Source organism: Amia ocellicauda, chromosome 14 (genome assembly GCF_036373705.1).
Source record: "Amia ocellicauda isolate fAmiCal2 chromosome 14, fAmiCal2.hap1, whole genome shotgun sequence".
NCBI lineage: Eukaryota > Metazoa > Chordata > Actinopteri > Amiiformes > Amiidae > Amia > Amia ocellicauda.
This window is the reverse complement of record NC_089863.1, coordinates 8,901,959-8,924,365: the sequence shown is the minus strand read 5'-3', so window position 1 is coordinate 8,924,365 and position 22,407 is coordinate 8,901,959. Positions and strand designations below refer to the sequence as shown.

At 46.3% G+C, this 22,407-nt stretch overlaps 1 protein-coding gene across 1 annotated transcript; it reads left to right on the top strand.

Moving 5' to 3' along the window:
- Positions 1-464: 464 nt before the first annotated feature.
- LOC136768568 (myosin-7) lies at positions 465-14,032 on the top strand. Its single transcript, XM_066722833.1, has 39 exons — positions 465-480; positions 901-948; positions 2,126-2,334; positions 2,575-2,718; positions 3,160-3,316; positions 3,413-3,440; positions 4,012-4,117; positions 4,203-4,295; positions 4,477-4,540; positions 4,644-4,742; positions 4,846-4,949; positions 5,126-5,264; positions 5,408-5,526; positions 5,665-5,814; positions 6,045-6,215; positions 6,490-6,796; positions 6,926-6,999; positions 7,226-7,431; positions 7,510-7,633; positions 7,721-7,857; positions 7,944-8,199; positions 8,314-8,556; positions 8,640-8,816; positions 8,941-9,086; positions 9,173-9,263; positions 9,354-9,743; positions 9,871-9,997; positions 10,107-10,225; positions 10,563-10,759; positions 11,079-11,262; positions 11,371-11,536; positions 11,632-11,756; positions 11,870-12,178; positions 12,288-12,491; positions 12,595-12,891; positions 12,988-13,092; positions 13,203-13,298; positions 13,416-13,550; positions 13,899-14,032. Exons 3-39 carry the CDS (start codon positions 2,134-2,136, stop codon positions 13,917-13,919), a joined length of 5,811 nt encoding a protein of 1,936 aa, XP_066578930.1. The 5' UTR covers positions 465-480; positions 901-948; positions 2,126-2,133; the 3' UTR covers positions 13,920-14,032.
- Positions 14,033-22,407: the final 8,375 nt, after the last annotated feature.

The following is a 22,407-nucleotide window of genomic DNA, read 5'->3' as shown; positions in this document are numbered from 1 at the left end:
TTGTGAGTGTGAACGTTTGAGTGAGACTGTCAGAGTGTTAGTGTGAGTGTGAGTGTGTTTGTGAGAGTATGTGAGTGAGTGTGTGATTGGATGTGAAGGTATTGGGGTTGTCACATCATGGAGGGTACCTCTCTCAGTGTAGTCAGTTTCTGTGTATCTTTTTAATGCCAAGTAGCGTCCCTGAGCTAATATCTATCTGAAGCCCCTGACTGCGAGTAACACCTAATAAGGGCTACAGAGAACTCTGGCACCGATAACACTCCCTCCTTTCGGGTTTCTCTATTGTCCTGCCTCTGCCCACCTCTCTCCCATAGAGAACAACAACACACAGACACACACACACTGCCCCCCCACCCCCGCCAAGTACACACACAATGACATTCCTGCCTCCTGAGATGCCACCTCCAAATATGGGACAGTGGTTCCCTTTATAAAGAGAGGCAGGGTCCAGACCAAGGGAGGTTACTGTAACATCTGAAGGTAAGTGCTGGGCTGTCTGCTGTCTGAGGGGAGGGAGGGAGACTCATTGGGACTCACACTGGGAAGACACAGCCCCACCATTAGCCAGTGTCTCTCACTGCTGTGGCAGTCAGACTAGTCATGAGGATGAGACATTACGAATATTGACATAGTGTCGTTGGACATCGGCTGCAGCTGTGAAATGAGTCGTTGTGTGAGAGGACAGAGCTGGAGCTCCTGGTCTGTCTCACACTTCTGTGCTGTGATATCCAGCCGTTAGTGAGGGGAGCTGCGGCTCAGGGAGTCAGTCCCTCCTGTGCTGCCATCTGCTGGTGAGGCTCGGGAAGGACAGAGTCACTGAGCAAGAGCCTGAAACGGGGAGAAGGCAAGGAGCTCTGAGACTCACCTTCTGTCTGTCTGTCTGTCTGTGTGTCTCTACAGGGCCAAGACACTCTGTGCTGATTTCTCTATAGTACTACACAACACCAGGTAAGAGTGGTTATTGTATTTTAACTGTGCTGGCTTTATAATGCAGCTATTTTCCTTTAACTTCTATTTTATATAACTTGATACCAATGCTCCAGGGCTCATTATAGGAGTATTCTTACCCTTATCCTATCCCCAATGTGAACCCTGTGACTAACCACACATTTCTATATGAATGTACACATGGTGTTAGTTCCTACAGTTACCCACTTACTATGGAGTTGCCTTGTTTCTTTGGCAAATTGCATTTAACTGTTTCTTTCCGTTTTGAGAATAACACAATGACACTAAATAATATACAAAATATACTCTTTGAAAAAGCCTGCAGAAACCTGAAGAGCTTGAAATGTGATTTGTATTGGTTCTGTTGGATAGACAACAAAATGCCACTGGTAAAATTTGCGAGTGTTAAAATGTGATGAATGAGGTCTGTACACTGATATTACCATGTTTTATTTAGTTTGATTGCTTTTCTAATCAGCTTTGTTGTAAAAGTCAGGTTCTAAGGCAAATTCGTGCTTAAGTTATTTTCTGGGGCTAGTTGCAGAAAAAGTCTTTGTCTTAGCATAATTAGAAGTCATACGGTAGACACTCAGTTAAAACTGTTGCATAAAACAGTCTTTCCACAGACATGCAACTTATTCTTGAAGGGGAAACAAAAACAGCAAAGATCTCAGTTCACAGTAACTGAAAATCAGTGATAGTTATTGGAATATAATGCAGAACAAAAAACTTGAAAAAAGTCAGCAGTATCAACCTACTTTGTGTGCAATCTGTAAAAGACGATGGAAGAATCTGCTAAAACAAGTATTCCAGAATAAATATCCGCATACCGGAGGAGGACCATCCTCAAAACTTAAACGGACCACAGGATTGTTATTGAAATCTTCGTGGAGGAGTCCCAATGTTTTGGGTGATTTGCCTATGGGCGGGATAGTGGAGTGTGTGAGCTAGTGGGAGGCTCGGTTGACTTAGTCTTAGTCAGTCTTATTTTTATGCAACTGACTAACTTGCTTAGACTAATCTAACTGTCAAATTAAGACCAGTCTAATATAGTGTCATGCAACCTTGCCAGCTGCCTGCAAGCTATCTTAAGCTTTTTAGTATTTTAAGTTATTTTAAGGAATTTTAAACTGAATCGGTTGAGATGAGAAGGCATTCACTGTCTCTTGTCTGACAGATTAAATAATGGGAGATGCTCACATGGCGGAGTTTGGGGCCGCAGCTTCCTTCCTGCGCAAGTCTGACAAGGAGCGCCTGGAGGCTCAGACGCGCATCTTCGACATGAAGAAGGAGTGCTTCGTGCCCGACACTGTGGAGGAGTTTGTGAAGGCAACCATCACCAGTCGCGATGGGGACAAAGTCACCGTCAACAACGAGAGAGGGAAGGTGAGACTGGCACCTGTGACTTGGCATGAGGCATGAGCCATGGGGACTCTCTGTCCAGGAGTAGATGAGCAAGGACTGTAATCATGGCGACAATGGTTAACTATTCCATACTCATTATGCAATCCCTGAAAACTCTGCAGATGGGATGCGTTGACTTAGTATAGCCTGTGTGCTGTGTGGTACACAGTTTAAATACATTTCTGAGCTGTGACCCATGACTCTGTGTGTGTTGTATTCCAGACTGTCACTGTGAAGGATTGCGATGTCCACCCTCAGAACCCGCCCAAGTTCGACAAGATCGAGGACATGGCGATGTTCACCTTCCTGCACGAGCCCGCTGTGCTGTTTAACCTCAAAGAGCGTTACGCAGCCTGGATGATCTACGTGAGTCTGACACACCCTCCAGAAGTGTCTCCATTGTGGTGATTTGTGTATTTAGCACAAAGCCTTGGTATACTTGTTCTCTGTGACACCAGTTATAAAATGTTAAGAACAAACACATGCTGTTGAGCTCCAGTTCCTTTAAACTTTTATGTTCTATCTAGGGCTGCAACAATTTACTATTTTGATAATTGATTAATCTGTCGATTACTACTTTTATTTTTATTTTTTGTAGCTGTCCCCCAGATAGATCCAACTAATCGACAATTAAATTCATTGCCAATGATATTTAATAATGTTATCGATTTGATCGATTCATTGTTGCAGCCCTAGTTTAATATTCTGATTAGCTCCAGGTGTCACAATTGTGTTTTCGTGAAGTCTGAGTCTGGTTGCCCAGCATCACACAACTGTTTAACCCAGTGTGTGCTGCTGCTCTTCCAGACCTACTCAGGACTGTTCTGCGTCACTATCAACCCCTACAAGTGGCTGCCGGTGTACAACGCAGAGGTGGTCAATGCCTACAGGGGCAAGAAGAGGAGTGAAGCTCCTCCTCACATCTTCTCCATCTCTGACAACGCCTATCAGAACATGCTGACAGGTAAACATCTGGGACAGACAGCCAATTCAAATGATTCATTTGGATTTTAAATTCACTGGTAATGGTGCCTTCAATAATTCTGCTTTCCCTCTTTAGACAGGGAGAACCAGTCCATCCTCATCACGTGAGTCTCTCCTATTTAATGACATATTCGTTTTTATTTAGTACATGCAGTTTGACAGGTCTGTATCTCTACGTTTCCAGGCCAAGGACAGAATATTAATTGCAAAAAGCATAAGAAACGGGAGTGTCAAATTGCAAAGTAAACAGTTTATTTTAGTTACACCCCTTTGACACCAGTGGATAAAATGTGTTTTTTTTTCTGAAATCCCCAGATTATTAAATATCATGTTACTATCTGTATTTAGCTTAAAAGTCACACAACACAGACTGCCTATTCATATATTCTGTATTGCACATGTTAGCATAGTTCTCTGCCCTATCCTTCAGGTTTTACAGCAGTTCTAAACATATTCCTACATCTGTGGTGCATGTAGTCTATAGCAGAGCTCTTTCTGAAGGCTGCAAACACATAATTGTGGTGTTACAGTGGTACCCTAACACCCTTTGATGATTAGACTGCTGTGTGGCAGATTCTCGGTTAGAAGAAATTTTACTACAGTATTTAAAAAATACTTACTGAAATGCTTAGCGACTGAAAGCAGCCATCAACGTGTTTGTGTCTCTGTCCCCAGCGGAGAATCTGGTGCTGGGAAGACTGTGAACACCAAGAGAGTCATCCAGTACTTTGCCAGCATCGCTGCAGTCGGTGGGAAGAAGGACCAAGCTGCCTCCAACAAGGTGGGTCAGTGACCTGTGACAGTGAGAGAGGGTTTGGGGAGTCAGTGCAAAGATCCGCTGACACTGTGTCTGTGTTCAATCTCAGGGCACCCTGGAGGATCAAATCATCCAGGCCAACCCGGCCCTGGAGGCCTTTGGTAACGCCAAGACTATGAGGAATGACAACTCCTCGCGATTCGTGAGTACCCTCCACGGCTCAGTGCACACCATGTCTTGTCATGAGAATTAGGTGTTGGATTCAGTCTATAGTGTCATCCTACTGCACCTGCACCTTAGATTGTGGAAGCAGTGTCTGGCTGGCAGTGCAGTCTGCCACTGCTGCTGCTGCTGCTGATGATTTTACTTCTTTCTCTCTTCAGGGCAAGTTCATCCGAATTCACTTTGCGGCCAGTGGAAAGCTGGCTTCTGCTGACATTGAGACCTGTAAGGAATAGTCCGTAAATAAGCTGTTGTCTTTGCCAAATTCTGTATTGTGTTTGTGTGACTGTTTATCTGACACTGTCTGCTGTGCTCTGCTGTGTCTCAGACCTTCTGGAGAAGTCCCGTGTGACCTTCCAGCTGAAGGCTGAGAGAGACTATCACATCTTCTACCAGATCCTGTCCAACAAGAAGCCAGAGCTGCTGGGTCAGTACTGCAGTGCGTTCAGTGCAGCTTGAGCTGCAGAGTCATGGCAGCAGGCAGAGAATGAGGCTCCCAGTGTGACAGCTCTCTGTTTGCTCTTCTTCAGACATGCTGCTCATCACCAACAACCCGTATGACTATGCCTTCATCTCCCAAGGAGAGACCACTGTAGCCTCTATCGATGATCCTGATGAGCTGATGGCCACAGATGTGAGTGGAAAGACTTTCTGCATCTTAGCTCCTCTAGCCTTAGAAACAGCAGAGGAGCTACAACTCTCTCGCCCCCTTTGATAAGTGTGCTGTACAGCTCTTACAAGACTAGAAAGCTACACTGTTTCATACCTCCTGCCTTTCTCTCTCTCTCTCTCTTCCCCCCATCCCCACAGAGCGCCTTTGATGTGCTGGGCTTCACTCAGGAGGAGAAGAACAGTATTTACAAGCTGACCGGTGCCATCATGCACTTTGGCAACATGAAGTTCAAGCAGAAGCAGCGAGAGGAGCAGGCGGAGGCTGACGGCACTGAGAGTGAGTGTCCTCTTTAAGTTGGAAACAGACCAATAGAAAGTGCTTTGAAATAATCCAAGGTCTTACCTGCTGCTGTCCTGCTAGCTCATGTGAAATCTCATGAAGAAACAAGACACTGACATTGTCTGTTCTGTCTGTCACAGATGCTGACAAGGCTGCCTACCTCATGGGCCTCAACTCTGCTGACCTCATCAAAGGTCTGCTTCACCCCAGGGTCAAAGTGGGGAACGAGTGGGTCACCAAGGGGCAGAATGTCCAGCAGGTAACAGTGGCAGACCTGGATTCTCTTCAGATTCAATGATCTTCTCATTGCCTTCATGGTATCTTCTGTCACATAAGTCCTTTTCCATGTGTTTCTTGGGAGAATCGATACTTCACTGGTTCCTCTTTTTCCCCGCAGGTGTACTACTCTGTTGGTGCTCTGTCCAAGTCAGTGTATGAGAAGATGTTCCTCTGGATGGTGGTGAGAATCAACCAGTCTCTGGAGACCAAGCAGCCTCGCCAGTACTTCATCGGTGTGCTGGACATTGCTGGCTTTGAGATCTTTGATGTGAGTCTAGGGAAAACTGGAAGTTCTTAAAGCTTACAGATAACACAAAGTCCATATCTTGCTGAGGGTCAAGGTTTCTTTTAGACATCTGTGTAATTCTTCAGACAGTGAATCAGTTCCCACAGTTTTTTTCAAGTAACCTCTACACTACGGAAGTTGATTTTAATGTTAAGATTTCTCAATGATTTCAGCCTCACACTGATTTAGACAAACCTGTCTTAAAATTACAGTTCAACACCTTCGAGCAGCTGTGCATCAACTTCACCAATGAGAAGCTGCAGCAGTTCTTCAACCACCACATGTTCGTGCTGGAGCAGGAGGAGTACAAGAAGGAGGGCATTGAGTGGGAGTTCATTGACTTCGGCATGGACCTGCAGGCCTGCATTGACCTCATTGAGAAGGTGGGTGAGAGACAGGGGAGTGGGGCTTAAATGCAATTTACTTTCTAAGATGAGAAATTATAAGTGTGGTTTTGTAACCAGCAGAGTGTTGCAGAAACTGGTAGAGATGAATACCTTGAACCAAAAATATAGTTTGCATTGCAAGACCTCTGTCGAGCTGATCCTTCTCAGGCAGGTGGCATATGTTAGTTTGTGTTGGTGTCATATCCACATGTCAACATGAGCAGTGTTACCATCACATCATTGTCAACTGCCATCCTTCCTTCCCCTGCAGCCCATGGGTATCATGTCCATCCTTGAAGAGGAGTGCATGTTCCCCAAAGCCAGCGACACCACCTTCAAAGAAAAGCTGTACGACAACCATCTAGGCAAATCTGCAAACTTCCAGAAGCCCAGGATTGTGAAGGGGAAGCCAGAGGCCCATTTTGCCCTGGTACACTATGCTGGCACTGTGGACTACAACATCAATGGGTGGCTGGTGAAGAACAAGGACCCCTTAAATGAGACGGTGGTGGGGCTGTACCAGAAGTCTGCTCTCAAGCTGCTCAGCATACTGTTTGCTAACTATGCTGGAGCCGAAGGTAACTTTACTGTCATTTTGCTTTGGCACACATTGATCCCTGTGTCTCACTATGTCAGCATATTACTGAATGAGTATCATTTTAATGACTGGTTTGGCGGTCACTGGTTCTCATTTTTCTGACCTGCAGCTGATACTGGAGCGAAAAAGGGTGGAAGCAAGAAAAAGGGTTCCTCGTTCCAGACTGTGTCTGCTCTCCACAGAGTGAGTGTGGGCACTGGATAACAGCCTTCAGGCACCATGTGCAGATAAACAGGATATACTATATGTGTCGGGTTCTGACAATAGGGACTCCTAACTGTAGAAAACTGGACAATACTTTTTTAGTCAGATATTCTCCACACTTTAGTAGTGTTAGCAGATACATAAAATAATAACACAATCATGAAAAGTGTTTGCGTTTCATCATCAAGTTTGTTCTTGTCCGCAGGAGAACCTGAACAAGCTGATGACCAACCTGAGGTCCACCCACCCTCACTTTGTGCGCTGCATCATCCCGAATGAGACCAAGACCCCCGGAGCCATGGAGAATCCACTGGTGATGCACCAACTGCGCTGTAACGGTGTGCTGGAAGGCATCAGGATCTGCAGAAAGGGCTTCCCCAATAGGATCTTGTATGGAGACTTCAAACAGAGGTACAGCTCATAGGGTCTCCGATTTCCTCTTGTCAGATTATCCCCAGAGACCCCACATGACACTGTGTCCTTTCACAGATACCGCATCCTGAACCCAGCTGCCATCCCAGAGGGACAGTTCATAGACAGCAAGAAGGGAGCAGAGAAGCTGCTGGGGTCCCTGGACATTGACCACCAGCAGTATAGATTTGGACACACCAAGGTAATGTCTGATACCTGGTGAAGTTGAATATCCACTGGTTGACAGTGAGTGAGAACCCACCTGGAGTGTAACTCTCTGTACCCTTAGGTGTTCTTCAAGGCTGGTCTCCTGGGGACCCTGGAAGAGATGAGGGATGATCGCTTGTCCCTCATCATCACTGCAATCCAGGCCAGGTCTCGCGGTCTTCTCTCCAGAATTGAGTACCAGAAGATTGTTGAGCGCAGGTCAGGATGACTTTAGTTGAAATTCTTAAATTCTTAATAGATCAAGAAGGCTCAAATACTGATCACTTTTGTTTTCTTGCCCACAGAGACTCCCTGCTTGTGATCCAGTGGAATGTGCGTGCCTTTATGTGTGTGAAGAACTGGCCCTGGATGAAGCTGTACTTCAAGATCAAGCCTCTGCTGAAGTCAGCAGAGACTGAGAAAGAGATGGCCAACATGAAGGAGGAGTTCCTGAAGCTCAAGGAGGCATATGCCAAATCTGAGGCCCGCAGGAAGGAGCTGGAAGAGAAGATGGTCTCTCTTCTCCAAGAGAAGAATGACCTGCAGCTGCAAGTGCAATCTGTAAGCTCGCAGTACAGATCTGTTGCATTTTATCAAAAGCACTGTATTATTCTATCTATAATGTTTAATTGCTAGAGTCATCACACTCATGTACATTTGAAATATTCCTGACAGGAGCAAGATAACCTCAGTGATGCAGAGGAACGTTGTGAACAGCTTATCAAGAACAAAATCCAGATGGAGGCCAAAGCCAAAGAGCTGACAGAGAGGCTGGAGGATGAGGAGGAGATGAATGCAGAGCTAACTGCCAAGAAGAGGAAGCTGGAGGATGAGTGCTCCGAGCTGAAGAAGGACATTGATGATCTGGAGCTCACCCTGGCCAAAGTGGAGAAGGAAAAGCATGCCACTGAGAACAAGGTCAGTGTCCTCCTGTCTGCATGCCTGCGTGCATGCCAAGCTTCTGCCTCCCAGGCGACTGAGTCTCTGCTTTGTGTTAACAGGTGAAGAACCTCACTGAGGAAATGGCAGCTCTGGATGAGATAATTGCCAAGCTGACCAAGGAGAAGAAGGCTCTGCAGGAGGCGCACCAGCAAACCCTGGATGACCTGCAGAGTGAGGAGGACAAAGTGAACACGCTGACCAAGGCCAAGGCCAAACTGGAGCAGCAGGTTGATGATGTGAGTCCCTCCCAGGTTCACTGGAGTAACTCCAGCAGGGCAGAACCCAGTGGAGCAGGGCTGCTTCTAAATGTAAACCGGCAAGTGCAAAGTCACCTGAAAACTTTGTTATTTTCTTGTGCAGCTTGAAGGATCCCTGGAACAGGAGAAGAAGGTGCGGATGGATCTTGAGAGAATTAAGAGGAAGCTGGAGGGAGACTTGAAGTTGACCCTGGAGAGCCTAATGGACCTGGAGAATGACAAGCAGCAACTGGAGGAGAGGCTGAAGAAGTGAGTGAAGACAGACAGCTTCTGCGAAACAGGACAGTGTTGCACAGGGTTGATGGGATCTGAATCAAGCTTCTTTTCTTCCACAGGAAGGACTTTGAGATGAGCCACCTGAACAGTAAGATAGAGGATGAACAGGCTCTTTCTGCACAGCTCCAGAAGAAGCTGAAGGAACTTCAGGTGCCATTTTCTCTCAGTTTGAAGTCCAGTACAGAGTGTAAAGCTGTGGCTGTTTTTGTGTCAATGTGCTGAAGTGTTTCTCTTTGATAGGCCCGCATTGAGGAGCTGGAGGAGGAGCTGGAGGCTGAGAGAGCTGCCCGTGCCAAGGTGGAGAAGCAGCGGGCAGACTTGGCCCGGGAGCTGGAGGAGATCAGCGAGAGGCTGGAGGAGGCGGGCGGGGCCACCTCTGCCCAGATCGAGATGAACAAGAAGAGGGAGGCGGAGTTGCAGAAGCTGCGCAGAGACCTGGAGGAGGCCACACTGCAGCATGAGGCCACAGCCTCCACTCTCAGGAAGAAACAGGCTGACAGCGTAGCTGAACTGGGGGAGCAGATCGACAATCTGCAGAGGGTGAAGCAGAAGCTGGAGAAGGAGAAGAGTGAGTTCAAGCTGGAGCTGGACGATGTGGTCTCCAACATGGAGCAGATCGTTAAGGCCAAGGTATGGAATAGAGGCAGATTGCATACCATGTTCATAGTCCAGAGCTGTGTGCTTTTAAAAAGTATTAATTTGATGGGTTGATCATGAGTTGATTATATATATTTTGTCAATTACATCACTGTTAAAGACCAACCTGGAAAAGATGTGCAGGACTCTGGAGGATCAGATGAATGAATACAGGACCAAGTCTGATGAGGGCCAGCGTACCATCAATGACTTCAGCACACAGAAAGCTAAACTGCAGACTGAGAACGGTAGGCTTTCCAATACGATTTGCCAAAATTGAGCTGAGCTCCTCTGTGGCACAATGCCAGTCATTACTGACTAGAGCCTCAGATCACTAACCACACTGTGATCTTTCAGGTGAGCTTTCCAGGCAGCTGGAGGAGAAGGAGTCTCTTATCTCCCAGCTGACCAGAGGCAAGCTGTCTTACACCCAGCAGGTGGAGGACCTCAAAAGGCAACTGGAGGAGGAAGTGAAGGTAATCTGTGAAGGACTGTGGTTTCAGTAGAGTATAAATGTCTGTGGCCTGATGGTTAGACAGTTGTTGAAGTTTGGGATGGCGATTTATAAGATCTGAAACTGAATACGGTGATCTGTCATGTAAATCAGTCTTATAATGGACTGACATGAGAACAGGAATCAAAGAATACGATAATTTTGACCCTCAAAGAGAGCCACATGTCTCATTACAATGAGCTAATTTGGACCTCATCTATGAAAAACATAATTAAGAGATACACAGACAGAATTACTTTCCGCTGCACAGCCCTGTGTGTCCAGACTCTGAGCTCCGCTGTGCTCCCTGTGTCTCCCAGGCGAAGAACGCGCTGGCCCACGCAGTGCAGTCAGCTCGCCACGACGCCGACCTGCTGAGGGAGCAGTATGAGGAGGAGCAGGAGGCCAAGGCTGAGCTGCAGCGCAGCCTCTCCAAGGCCAACTCTGAGGTGGCTCAGTGGAGAACCAAATATGAGACCGACGCCATCCAGAGGACAGAGGAGCTGGAGGAGGCAAAGTAAGGACTGCCAGTCTGTGTGTTGTTCTTTCTGTGAGCCTCACTGCTCCTTTCTGTTGGGTGGTGTGATGGGCAATGGCAGGAACTGTGAGCATGGTGTAGCTCTGCTTTATAGGGCTTTTCTTCTTCTGACAGATAAGCTTTTTGTTTGCGTTATGTTTGAATCTAAATATAAGACGAACAAAAAGTTTGTCTGTTTGCAGACTGTGCGGCTGTGAGCCTGGTAAGTTGAGACGTGTTTGTGGTATTAGGCTACTCCTGCAGTAGCACCCTGCCCACCAGCAGTGCTGAAGCCTGTCTCTCCCCCTCTTCCTCCCAGGAAGAAGCTGGCTCAGAGGCTGCAGGATGCAGAGGAGGCTGTGGAGGCTGTGAATGCTAAATGCTCCTCCCTGGAGAAGACCAAACACAGGCTGCAGACCGAGATCGAAGATCTCATGATTGACCTGGAGAGGTCCAACGCAGCCGCTGCCGCTCTGGACAAGAAGCAGAGGAACTTTGACAAGGTAACGTTGGACACAGGGGCTCAGAGCTGCTTCTGCTGAGGGAGGCCCTCTGCTCTCTGAGGTCCTGCTGTGCCATGAGTTTCCAATGTCCTGCTCTAATCCCACCAGGTCCTGAGCGAGTGGAAGCAGAAGTTTGAGGAGTCGCAGTGTGAGCTGGAGAGCTCCCAGAAGGAGGCCAGGTCCCTGAGCACTGAACTCTTCAAGCTGAAGAACGCTTATGAGGAGTCTCTGGACCACCTGGAGACCCTGAAGAGGGAGAACAAGAACCTACAAGGTCAGCAGTGACACCTTATGGCTCCATTCATGTGTGTCTCTGTGAGTTAGAACTGACAGTGATATTCACACTGCTCTGGCCTTCTTGTCACCCAGAGGAAATCTCTGACCTGTCTGAGCAACTCGGTGAAGGAGGGAAGACCATCCATGAGCTGGAGAAAGCCAGGAAGCAGATGGAACAGGAGAAGAGTGAGATCCAGTCTGCTCTGGAGGAGGCAGAGGTGAGGGCCTGTCAATATTCTTACTATATTATATATTATATATTTTTCTTACTGAGGAGCAGATGACTAGAGCATCACAGTGAATGAGTGAAGGGTTCTGTTACTCCCAACAGGCCTCTCTGGAGCACGAGGAAGGCAAGATCCTGAGAGCCCAGTTGGAGTTCAACCAGGTGAAGGCTGACATGGAGCGCAAGCTGGCTGAGAAGGACGAGGAGATGGAGCAGGCCAAGAGGAACTACCAGAGAGTGGTGGACTCCCTGCAGACCTCTCTGGAGGCAGAGACCCGCAGCAGGAATGAGGCCCTCAGGCTGAAGAAGAAGATGGAGGGAGATCTGAATGAGATGGAGATCCAGCTCAGCCAGGCCAACAGGCAGGCGGCAGAGGCCCAGAAACAGCTGAAGAGCGTGCATGCGAGTCTGAAGGTAAGAACACTAATGCACTGCTGTTTGGAAACTTAGCCTTTTTTTATATGTTTACTAAGTCATTTAGAAGATAGTGTGAAAGTGACTGACTCTCCCCTTTCTGCTCCAGGATGCTCAGATTCAGCTGGATGACACCCTGCGCACCAATGATGACCTGAAGGAGAACATCACCATTTTGGAAAGACGCAACAACCTGCTGCTGGCAGAGCTGGAGGAGCTGCGCTCCATGGTGGAGCAGACGGACAGAGCCCGCAAGCTGGCTGAGCAGGAGCTGCTGGATGTCAGTGAGAGGGTGCAGCTGCTCCACTCGCAGGTACGGCAGGAAGGCCCACGGTCAGACTGGAGCCTCTTACACACATTGTGACTTTCATGTGGAGATCTCTGTCCATTGCCTCTCTCTGTGTCCCTGTGTACAGAACACCAGCCTGATCAACCAGAAGAAGAAGCTGGAGAGCGACACGGCCCAGCTGCAAACAGAAGTGGAGGAGGCTGTGCAGGAGTGCAGGAATGCTGAGGAGAAAGCCAAGAAGGCCATCACTGACGCTGCCATGATGGCGGAGGAGCTGAAGAAGGAGCAGGACACCAGCGCTCACCTGGAGCGCATGAAGAAGAACATGGAGCAGACCATCAAGGACCTGCAGCACCGCCTGGACGAGGCCGAGCAGATCGCCATGAAGGGTGGCAAGAAGCAGATACAGAAGCTGGAAGTCCGCGTGAGTGTGTGTGTGTAAGTGTGTGACAATGGAAATAGCAGCATTGAGGTGAGAGCAGTGTGAGCTCAGTCTGTCTGTCCTTCAATACCTGTGCAGGTGAGGGAGCTGGAGAACGAGCTGGAGGCAGAACAAAAGAAGAGCACAGAATGTGTGAAGGGAGTCCGCAAATACGAGAGACGTGTCAAGGAGCTCACCTACCAGGTACCCATGACCTCCTCTTGAGTGGCGGCCTGCCTGTGAGGCTCCCAGTGCCGCTGCCCTGCGTGTGAGGCTGAGCTGTGTCTGACTGTGTGTGTCCTGTGTTTGTGCAGACGGAGGAGGACCGTAAGAATATAATCCGTCTGCAGGACCTGGTGGACAAGCTGCAGCTGAAGGTGAAGGCCTACAAGAGGTCTGCTGAGGAAGCTGTAAGTATCTGGATTCATTGCTGGCCCTGCTGCACAAGCTCCAGTGTTTTCCAGTGACTGTCAGTCGCTGCAGTGCTCTGTGCCAGGCTGTGACTCTGTGCTGTCTGTGTGTGGCAGGAGGAGCAGGCCAACACTAACCTGGGCAAGTTCCGCAAGCTGCAGCACGAGCTGGACGAGGCCGAGGAGAGGGCCGACATCGCCGAGTCGCAGGTCAACAAGCTGCGCGCCAAGAGCCGTGACATAGGCTCAAAGGTCAGTGACTGCTCTTGAGTGTCTTCTGCAGGGCTGTGAATCCTGACACATCTCAGTCTGATAGACTGCAGCGTGCCTTAAGTACAGCATCTGCCTACATTCCTGTGGGACACACAGCTTTTATTGTGTTCTCAGTTAATGAAGCGCCTTCACCCACAGGCTGTGTGCCACCTCCTCCTCAAGCACTAACTGAGCCCAGACGCAGCTTTAACATATTGTGAATGCCATTAACTCTGCTTATTCTGGTACAAAGAATATGTGCATTAAACCATTCACACTCACCAGATCTCCCTTTATCTTCATTTGTCTGTCTCTTCTTTTCTTTTCCCACCTGTCTCTCCCTCACAGAAAGGGCTAAATGAAGAGTGAAGCTCTCAGACGGACCTTTCTGAAAACCTCTTGTCTGCTGTGCTTTAGTCTCCCCTCTGCTTTCTCTCTGCCCTTCCTGTAATCCTGTAGAATAAAATGAATTTGAAAATGAACGCTCCTGTGCTGCGCGTCCTGCTTTGAGCTAGAGTGAGGTTTTTGTGGCAGGCTCACTTCTCATTACTACCGATTCCTCAGAGATTAGGAATTCTTCCCTGAGGAATGAGCAGTCAATATACCTGTCAGTTCTGGGGCTGGTTGCATATAACTATATAAGGCAAGTCTAAACTATTAGACTAGTCTTAATTTCATAGTTAAACTAGTCTAATACAAGTGACTAGTGAGTGAAAATTAATAATGACTAAGACTTAATAGTTAGCCTCTTCACCCTCAGGCTAACTTAGTATTGAAGTCTATCTTTCCATTGAAACTGCTTGCCTGAGACTACGCCTACACAGTCACCGATGCTGACTGGCCATGCCTCTCATTGGCTCACACACACGCCGCTCCCTGGCAATACCCCCAAATAATCGAGACTCCTCCCCCAAAATTTGAATTACCAACCCTGTGGTGCATTTATAGTTTTGAGGTAGCTCCTCCTCCAGTACATGGATCTTTGCTCTTAAATATTGCTATTGGTAAATTCCTCCATGTCTTTTACAGACAAAGCAGGTTGACGCTGTTAACTTTCATGTTAATTTATCCCACGCGAGTCTCAGAAAATGTCCCCCAAAGTATATATTTTTCTGTAGTATATTCCAATAACTAGCACAGATTTATTTTCAGTTACTATGAACTGGGAATGTCGTTGTCCGCCATGTTTTAATTGTTTTCGCTTCAAATGTCTTCAAATTCCCAGAATGAGTTGCGGATTGAATACTGTTTTATGTAAAGATTTTAACTGAGTGTCTATTGTTAGTATAACATCCATGTTTATGCAACCGGCCCCTGAACACAGGCTACAGGAACAAAAAATATGATAAATCTTGAAGTTCCGCTGCAGATCACAATTAGATGGGAAATTTAAATTAACTTCACTGTAGTGCTAGTAAACAGAAATTGTAAAGCTGATAAAGTATTACACAATGTCTGAAAGGAAATTAAACCAGGAATCCTGCAGGTTTGTGTGCTAGGAATAAAATTGGAGCTGTGCTAATCTGTCTCTAAGGGTGACTGTACAGTGGAGCAGTGCGAGAACATAGTGAGGGTCACACGGTAGCTCATCTCTTTCAAACCGGGCAGCATGCTTTTAGTGCGTTCAAATCCAAGCTTGTCATGGATGATGCAGAGCAGAGAGAAGATCGGTGATAATATATATACCACTATTGTCAGGCATCTGTGACACTTGTTTGTATACGGCCTGTCTGACACTTCAAGGTGCTGAATTTATTTGCTTTCAATGTTATGGTGAGCTATAGGACACAGGTAGCTTCAAACCCATCTGGTGCCTCAGTGTCATTTCAACCTGACCAGTCCACTGCAGTATCCTAAGTGGGTGTCCAGACATGGCACCAGGCTCTGGTCCGAGTTAAATCCGGCAGCTCTGTTCCCCTCTCTTGCAGAGCCCAATTACCTCAACGGTTCTGCTGTGTTTTGGAGACACTGATCTGATTTTCAGCTGTTTTTCTTTGTTGTTTTCTTTTAAAGAGTTATAATTATAAACCCCAGAATGAGTGCATTACTGGTCTGTCTGTCCCTTGAACTTGGTTTCTGTAATTTGAGCTTGTTGGGTCTGTATGTGCCTTGGGTTTAAGCCCAAGGCTGCGGCTTCTCCCATACGCTTCTCCAGTGACAGACAAGCAGCTTGACAATGTCGGGGCAGACAAAGGCAATTTAAAAATACAGCATTGTAACTAATGCCTCCCTTAGCAGCACCCTCTGTCAGACTAAAATATAACTGAACTCTCTGACAAGATCATATTAATAGCACCACCGCAGCGACAGATATGGCGAAGACTGGTTTCTAAACATAGCCGTTCTCGACAGTAAATCCCCACAGCACAGGGGTCTGTCATGCTGTTCTTGTCTTCAAAGGTGTTGCAAATGCTTCTTGATACACCCCAGCTGCCACAAAAACAAGCGTGGCTGGATAATGACATGCTATAATCTGGTATATTAGACGGCATCGTTTTAAGTTCCAATGTAACCTTTGAACCGTCGAGTTTGGTGTGACGGTATCATAGAGAGATGTGTTTGAGCTGCTGGTTAAAAAGCTGTAGCCCTTCACAGTATAGGTCTATATACTCAAGAACCTGGAGTTGTGGCTTAGATTTTGCCTGCACTTACATTCTACATGATATATACACTATCGTTCAAAAGTTTGGGGTCATTTTCCTTGTTTTCGGAATAATAGCAATTTTTGTTCATTAAAATAACATAAAATTGATCAGAAATAAAGTTTAGACATTGTTAATGTTGTAAATGACTATTGTAGCTGGAAACGGATTTGTAATGGAATATCTACATAGGCGTACAGGGGCCCATTATCAGCAACCATCTGTCCTGTGTTCAAATGGCACGTTGTGTTTGCTAATCAAGTTTATAATTTTAAAAGGCTAATTGATAATTAGAAAACCCTTTTGCAATTATGTTAGCACAGCTGAAAACTGTTGTGTTTATTATAGAAGCAATAAAACTGGCCTTCTTTAGACTAGTTGAGTATCTGGAGCAACAGCAATTGTGGGTTTGTTTACAGGCTCAAAATGGCCAGAAACAAAGAACTTTCTTCTGAAACTCGTCAGTCTAGTTCTGAGAAATGAAGGCTATTGCATGTGAGAAATTGTCAAGAAACTGAAGATCTCGTACAACGCTGTGCACTACTCCCTTCACAGAACAGCGCAAACTGTCTCTAACCAGAATAGAAAGAGGAGTGGGAGGCCCCGGTGCACAACTGAGCAAGAGGACAAATACATTAGAGTGTTTAGTTAGAGAAACAGAAGCCTCACAGGTCCTCAACTGGCAGCTTCATTAAATAGTACCCGAAAAACACCAGTCTCAACGTCAACAGTGAAGAGGCGACTCCGGGATGCTGGCCTTCTAGGCAGAGTTGCAAAGAAAAAGCCATAACTCAGACTGGCCAATAAAAACAAAAGATTAAGATGGGCAAAAGAACACAGACACTGGACAGAGGAAGATTGGAAAAAAGTGTTATGGACAGACGAATCTAAGTCTGAGGTGTTCAGATCACAAAGAAGAACATTCATGAGACGCAGACCAAATGAAAACATGCTGGAGGAGTGCTTGACGCCATCTGTCAAGCATGGTGGAGGCAATGTGATGGTCTGAGGGTGCTTTGGTGGTGGTAAAGTGGGAGATTTGTACAGGGTAAAATGGATCTTGAAGAAGGAAGACTTTCACTCCATTTTGCAACACCATGCCATACCCTGTGGACGGCGCTTGATTGGAGCCAATTTCCTCCTACAACAGGACAATGACCCAAAGCACAGATCCAGACTATTTAGGAAAGAAGCAGTCAGCTGGTATTCTGTCTATAATGGAGTGGCCAGCACAGTCACCGGATCTCAACCCTATTGAGCTGTTGTGGGAGCAGCTTGACCGTATGGTATCTAAGTGCCCATCAAGCCAATCCAACTTGTGGGAGGTGTTTCAGGAAGCATGGGGAGACATCGTCGGCAGCACTGTGGAGTAGTGGTTAGGGCTCTGGACTCATAACTGGATGGTTGTGGGTTCAAATCCCAAAAGGCAATGCTGTTGTACCCTTGAGCAAGGTACTTCACTTAGATTACTCCAGTAAAATGCCCAGCTGTATAAATGGGTACAAATGTGAGTCGCCCTGGATAAGAGTGTCTGCAAAATGACAAATAATGTAATGTAATCTCTTCAGATTACCTCAACAAATTGACAACTAGAATGCCTGGCTGTAATTGCTGCAAACGGAGGATTCTTTGATGAAAGTAAAGTTTGAAGGACACAATTTTATTTCAATTCAATTTAAAATCATTATTATTGTCAATGACTATACGGCCACTCCAAGTTCAGAAATTAATGTAAATTTTTTCCAGAGCTGTATTTCCTATTAATTTTGGTATATTTCCTATTCAAACTCATTTCATGTATGTTTTCATGGAAAACAAGGACATTCCTAAGTGACCCCAAACATTTGAATGGTAGTGTATGTATGTGGAAAATATATGCAATGGGAAAGGGATAAGATAGAGTGTTAATTGTATGTCAACGCTGCCTTTGATAGCATGAAGTCACTTAATTGTCAGTACTCAGTAAAGGCAGGTCGTTTTAAAAACTGAAGTCCAGGCTGGCAGGTTCCTCAGGTTGCCCTGTTTTCTGTAGTCTGCTTTGCTACACAAATAACCCCCTGACTTGGGCGTGTGCTGCAGAGGAACCTCTCTGTGTGGCTTCGAGCCTGTCCTTACCTCTTCTGGCCACTGGAGGGGGGCAGACACAGACACACTGCTTCCTGGGGCTGACGCGGGAGCCTTAGGGTGGCAGGTGACCTGTGGTTGATGTCGTTCAGTCAAATCATTGCAAGTTTCACACCGTCTTTACACAGCCGAACATGTGCAAATCACATTCTTTTCTTTCATAATAAAGGAATTGTTACATCAGTACCATTGTATTTAACATTAATTTCAGCTTAGTTCCAGATAAATTATTAATGTGAATGCCAGATATTCTCATGCAGCCTAATTTAACTCCCAGTTTATTACCAAGAAGCTCCATCAACCTTCACACATTAGACCAGAAGAGCCCATTCTAGCCCCTCAGTACGCCAGTTGTTTTAGCAAGTTAATAATAATGCTTATCTGTACTCTAGACTGTTCTATTAATGATACTGCTATTACTGTAGCTACTAATGCAAAGAAAATTACAACAGAGAGAGCATGAAGATTACATTATTTGAAACACAAATACCATATCAAACATAGACAACCACGTGCTCTTCACTCTTCACAATTATTTTATACATATACATAAATAAAAGAAACAAAAGGGCAGGTAGGTAAATGAATGAATGAATAAATAAATAAATGAAAGGGTAGGTAGGTTAATGAATGCATGCATAAATTAATGAATGAATATATAAATAAACAAACAAATAAATAAATGGGTAAGTAGATAAATTAATGAATTAATAAACAAAAACAAATACATACATTTTTTCTTTCAGGGTACACATTCAGCCAGAGCAGCACTGAGAAAGTAACTAAGAAGTTGCAGTGCAGTGGTAAGTACTGGGTTATCTTTCAGGTCGCTGTATGTTAAACAGTACTAGACTATCACTCAGCGAGTGTTAATCCGTGTCGGGGACTGACTAGTGCTCAGTGAGTGTTAAGCAGCGTACGGGTGCTGGACTGTCCCTCAGTGAGTGTGTTCAGCAGTGAGTGAAGGAAGCCCCTTACCTCTCTGGCACTGAGAGCTCCCCACAGAAGTGACAGTGACTCCACAGGCTGTGAGCACTGAGCCAGACCTCAGCGCCCCTCTCAGCCTATCAGAGCAGCCTGCTGTAGTCCCTCAGACACAGACTCTGCTCTGTGCCACCGGACTCACGATCCTGAGATACCTCGATGTGCCACACTATTTATCTGTGCATATTAATTGTGTTATTATGGATAAAATAGTTATAAACAATCAATAAGAACCAATTAATGAAAACATGCATGATTGAATCTTATTGTACTCGATGAGGGTGTTAGTAAGTCCAGAGAGGGTGCTAAATCAGCCCTTACCTCCCGTCTCTGCCGCCGCAGCAATGGCACAGAGCTGAGAGCTGCCCCTCAGATCAGGTCACCTTCAGGGCCTCTCGCTGCGGGAGGCTGCGGCTGTGTGCCAGCAGAAATCACAGCGAGGGGAGAGGGAGATGCTAGATGCTAATTAGGGACACATTCCTCCTTGTTGTTAATCTTCATACAGCTGAGTGTTTTGCAGATTACACAGGTCCTCGTCCTGCACTCTCAAGTGTCATGCTGCCATGCAGCACAGGTGTCCATTACCATGGGGCAGCCGGCACTGCCCACCGGATAGACTCAGCTGTGTTTCCTGTGTCAATACAGACAGGAGCTGAATACAGATTAACAGAGATAATGAAAACAAACGGTCACACTGGCAGGACAGTACTAGTAAAGGAACTGTACAATAGCAGATCCCCCATACAGGAGCACACAGTTTTATACAGTGACTATGGGAACTCCACACTATGCTGAATTGTTTTTCAAAGACTAGAGAGAAACTTGACAGTTTTTTCATTATATTGTGTGTGTTCCTGCCCCCCGACTCCTTCTCCCCTGTCTCTGAGCAGAGCTGCCCTTGGTGTGGGACTGAGCTGCTAGAGTCAGAGCAGAGCTGGGTGGATGAGTGGATAGCGTCCACATCAGAGATGGAGAGTGGAGGCAAGGTGAAATGTGCCCTTTCATTCAAGAAAGACGCAAACACAGTCTAATAATAGGCCAGTGTTAAGAGACAGCAGAGGTTCGGGTTACAGATTACGACAGTCGTACTAGGCTAAGCCCTGCCTGTCAGGTACCCTGTGAGGCCCTGTCAGGCGGACACGGTGTCCGGGGAGGTGCCGAATGCAAGAGGAGCTGGGACAGCTGTGAGTGGGGCTCTTTAGACACACAGTGAGGAGCTGGAATGCAATGTTGAAGTGCGCCCGGCAGCGCTGGGCTAATTAAGGGGCTCAGGGAGAGTGGGGTCAGGCAGGGCCGTCTGGGACCAAGGGTTAATGACACAACTGTCTTGAAGGAAGTGTTTCTCTTTCTCTCCTAATCACATTCTGACCCTGTCAACCATTTCACACGTTTGGAGCTGTGAAAATGACATCCATCTTGACTTCTGACACAGACACTTGCTGCCTGTGTGATCTGCCGGCCTGAGCTTGTGCTGCGTCTCATAGGTCTTCCTTAATTTAGCTTCCTCTAATTTGTCACTTACTTAGGCACATAAAGCGTTGACTGCTTGGTTGGTTTTTGTCTTGTGTTACAAGGTCATTTCAACGGGTGATACTTTATGATGTGATAATTAGGACTGTGTTGTGCTCTGTGTGCAGTGCTAAAGTAAGAGTGATACAGGGACATAAAGAATCCTCCCTTGTTGTGCCCCCACGGCCTGTATATGCCATGGCGTGGAGTCTACCAGCCCCTGGATTTCTGCAGGAGGAATGCTGCAAAATTCTTCCATGAGCCAATCAGCTTTTGCCTGGTTGATGGAGGTGAAAAACGCTTTGTTTTACAATATCCCATAAATGCTCGATTTAGGTTCAAATCTGGTGACTGAGAAGGCCATGACATAAGGACATCATCAGTGTTATGCTCATCAAACCACTGGGTGACCACACATGCTCTGTGGATGGGGGCATTGTCATCCTGAAAGACATGCCTCCCCCCCAGCAGGAAGGAAATGCTGCAACATGGGGTGAAGATGATCACTCAGGGCCCTTTAGTAGCGATTATCATGGACCTTGCCTTCTGAGGGAATGAGTGCACCCAAACAATACCAGGAAAATTAACATTATGGATACAACAGAACCCTTTACTGTTGGAACCGAGCACTCAGGTCTGTAAAAGTGTTTCGGTTGGTGCCAGACATGCACTTGTCTGTTTGCGAGAAGATGGTGAAGGATGATTTATCTGGACACCCACTGTTGCCCTTTGCTGCTGATGTCTTCCCCCCAGATTTCCATGGCAATATCACCTGTGAAACACCATCAAGTTGAACTGTCTTGGTCAATGAAGCTGCCAAATGCGCCCCAACAATCACCCCTCTTTCAAAGTCAGTGAGGTCTCCTCTTGCAGCCATGCTAGCCATAATTATAGGCACCCAGGCCTGTCCAGCATTTGTATACATGACGCTAAGCATACTGGGATGTTATTTGCTTAATTAACGCATGAACCACGTCTGTGTGGAAGTACTTGCTTTTAATATACTAGGTGTTCCTCATTCACTCATTTCCATTTATTTTGTCCACTAACTCTAGCTCTCCTTCTCCCTCTACCTATACAGCACAGACAGCTTCCAGAGCTTTTTGATCCACTAGTACTTTTTCGATCTACAAATAATATCCATCTACAAATCCATGTTTACCTCATCTCTTTCTGGAATTCTACCTTAAAATATCAGTTTTACTGTTACGGTAGGCAGGCTGGTCAGTCTAATATAATCCCTAATAAACAAGATGGTTCGGACACAGCACAGTGAAAGTCTCTACAGTGGGTTGTAACACTCAGAGCCTGCAGCCACCAGAGTGTGTACCTGCTCCTCAGTTACCATCAGGCCGATGGCCGGTCCTCTCTCCCCAGATAAGGCTTTTATCGTAGCTGCCTGTGTAGATATGACCTTTATTGTGTGCTACTGTTCTGTCATGACTACTCCCACTGCTTCTTGTTTTCTTTATTATCTGTGGTAGGAAACACATTTTCTTTATTTATTTGAGGGAACAAACTGTTCAAACTAGCGGCTGTCGACTGTCCTGACTTGTTTTACTCAATTGGTATTTGACTTGCCTTGTAATATAAGTAGT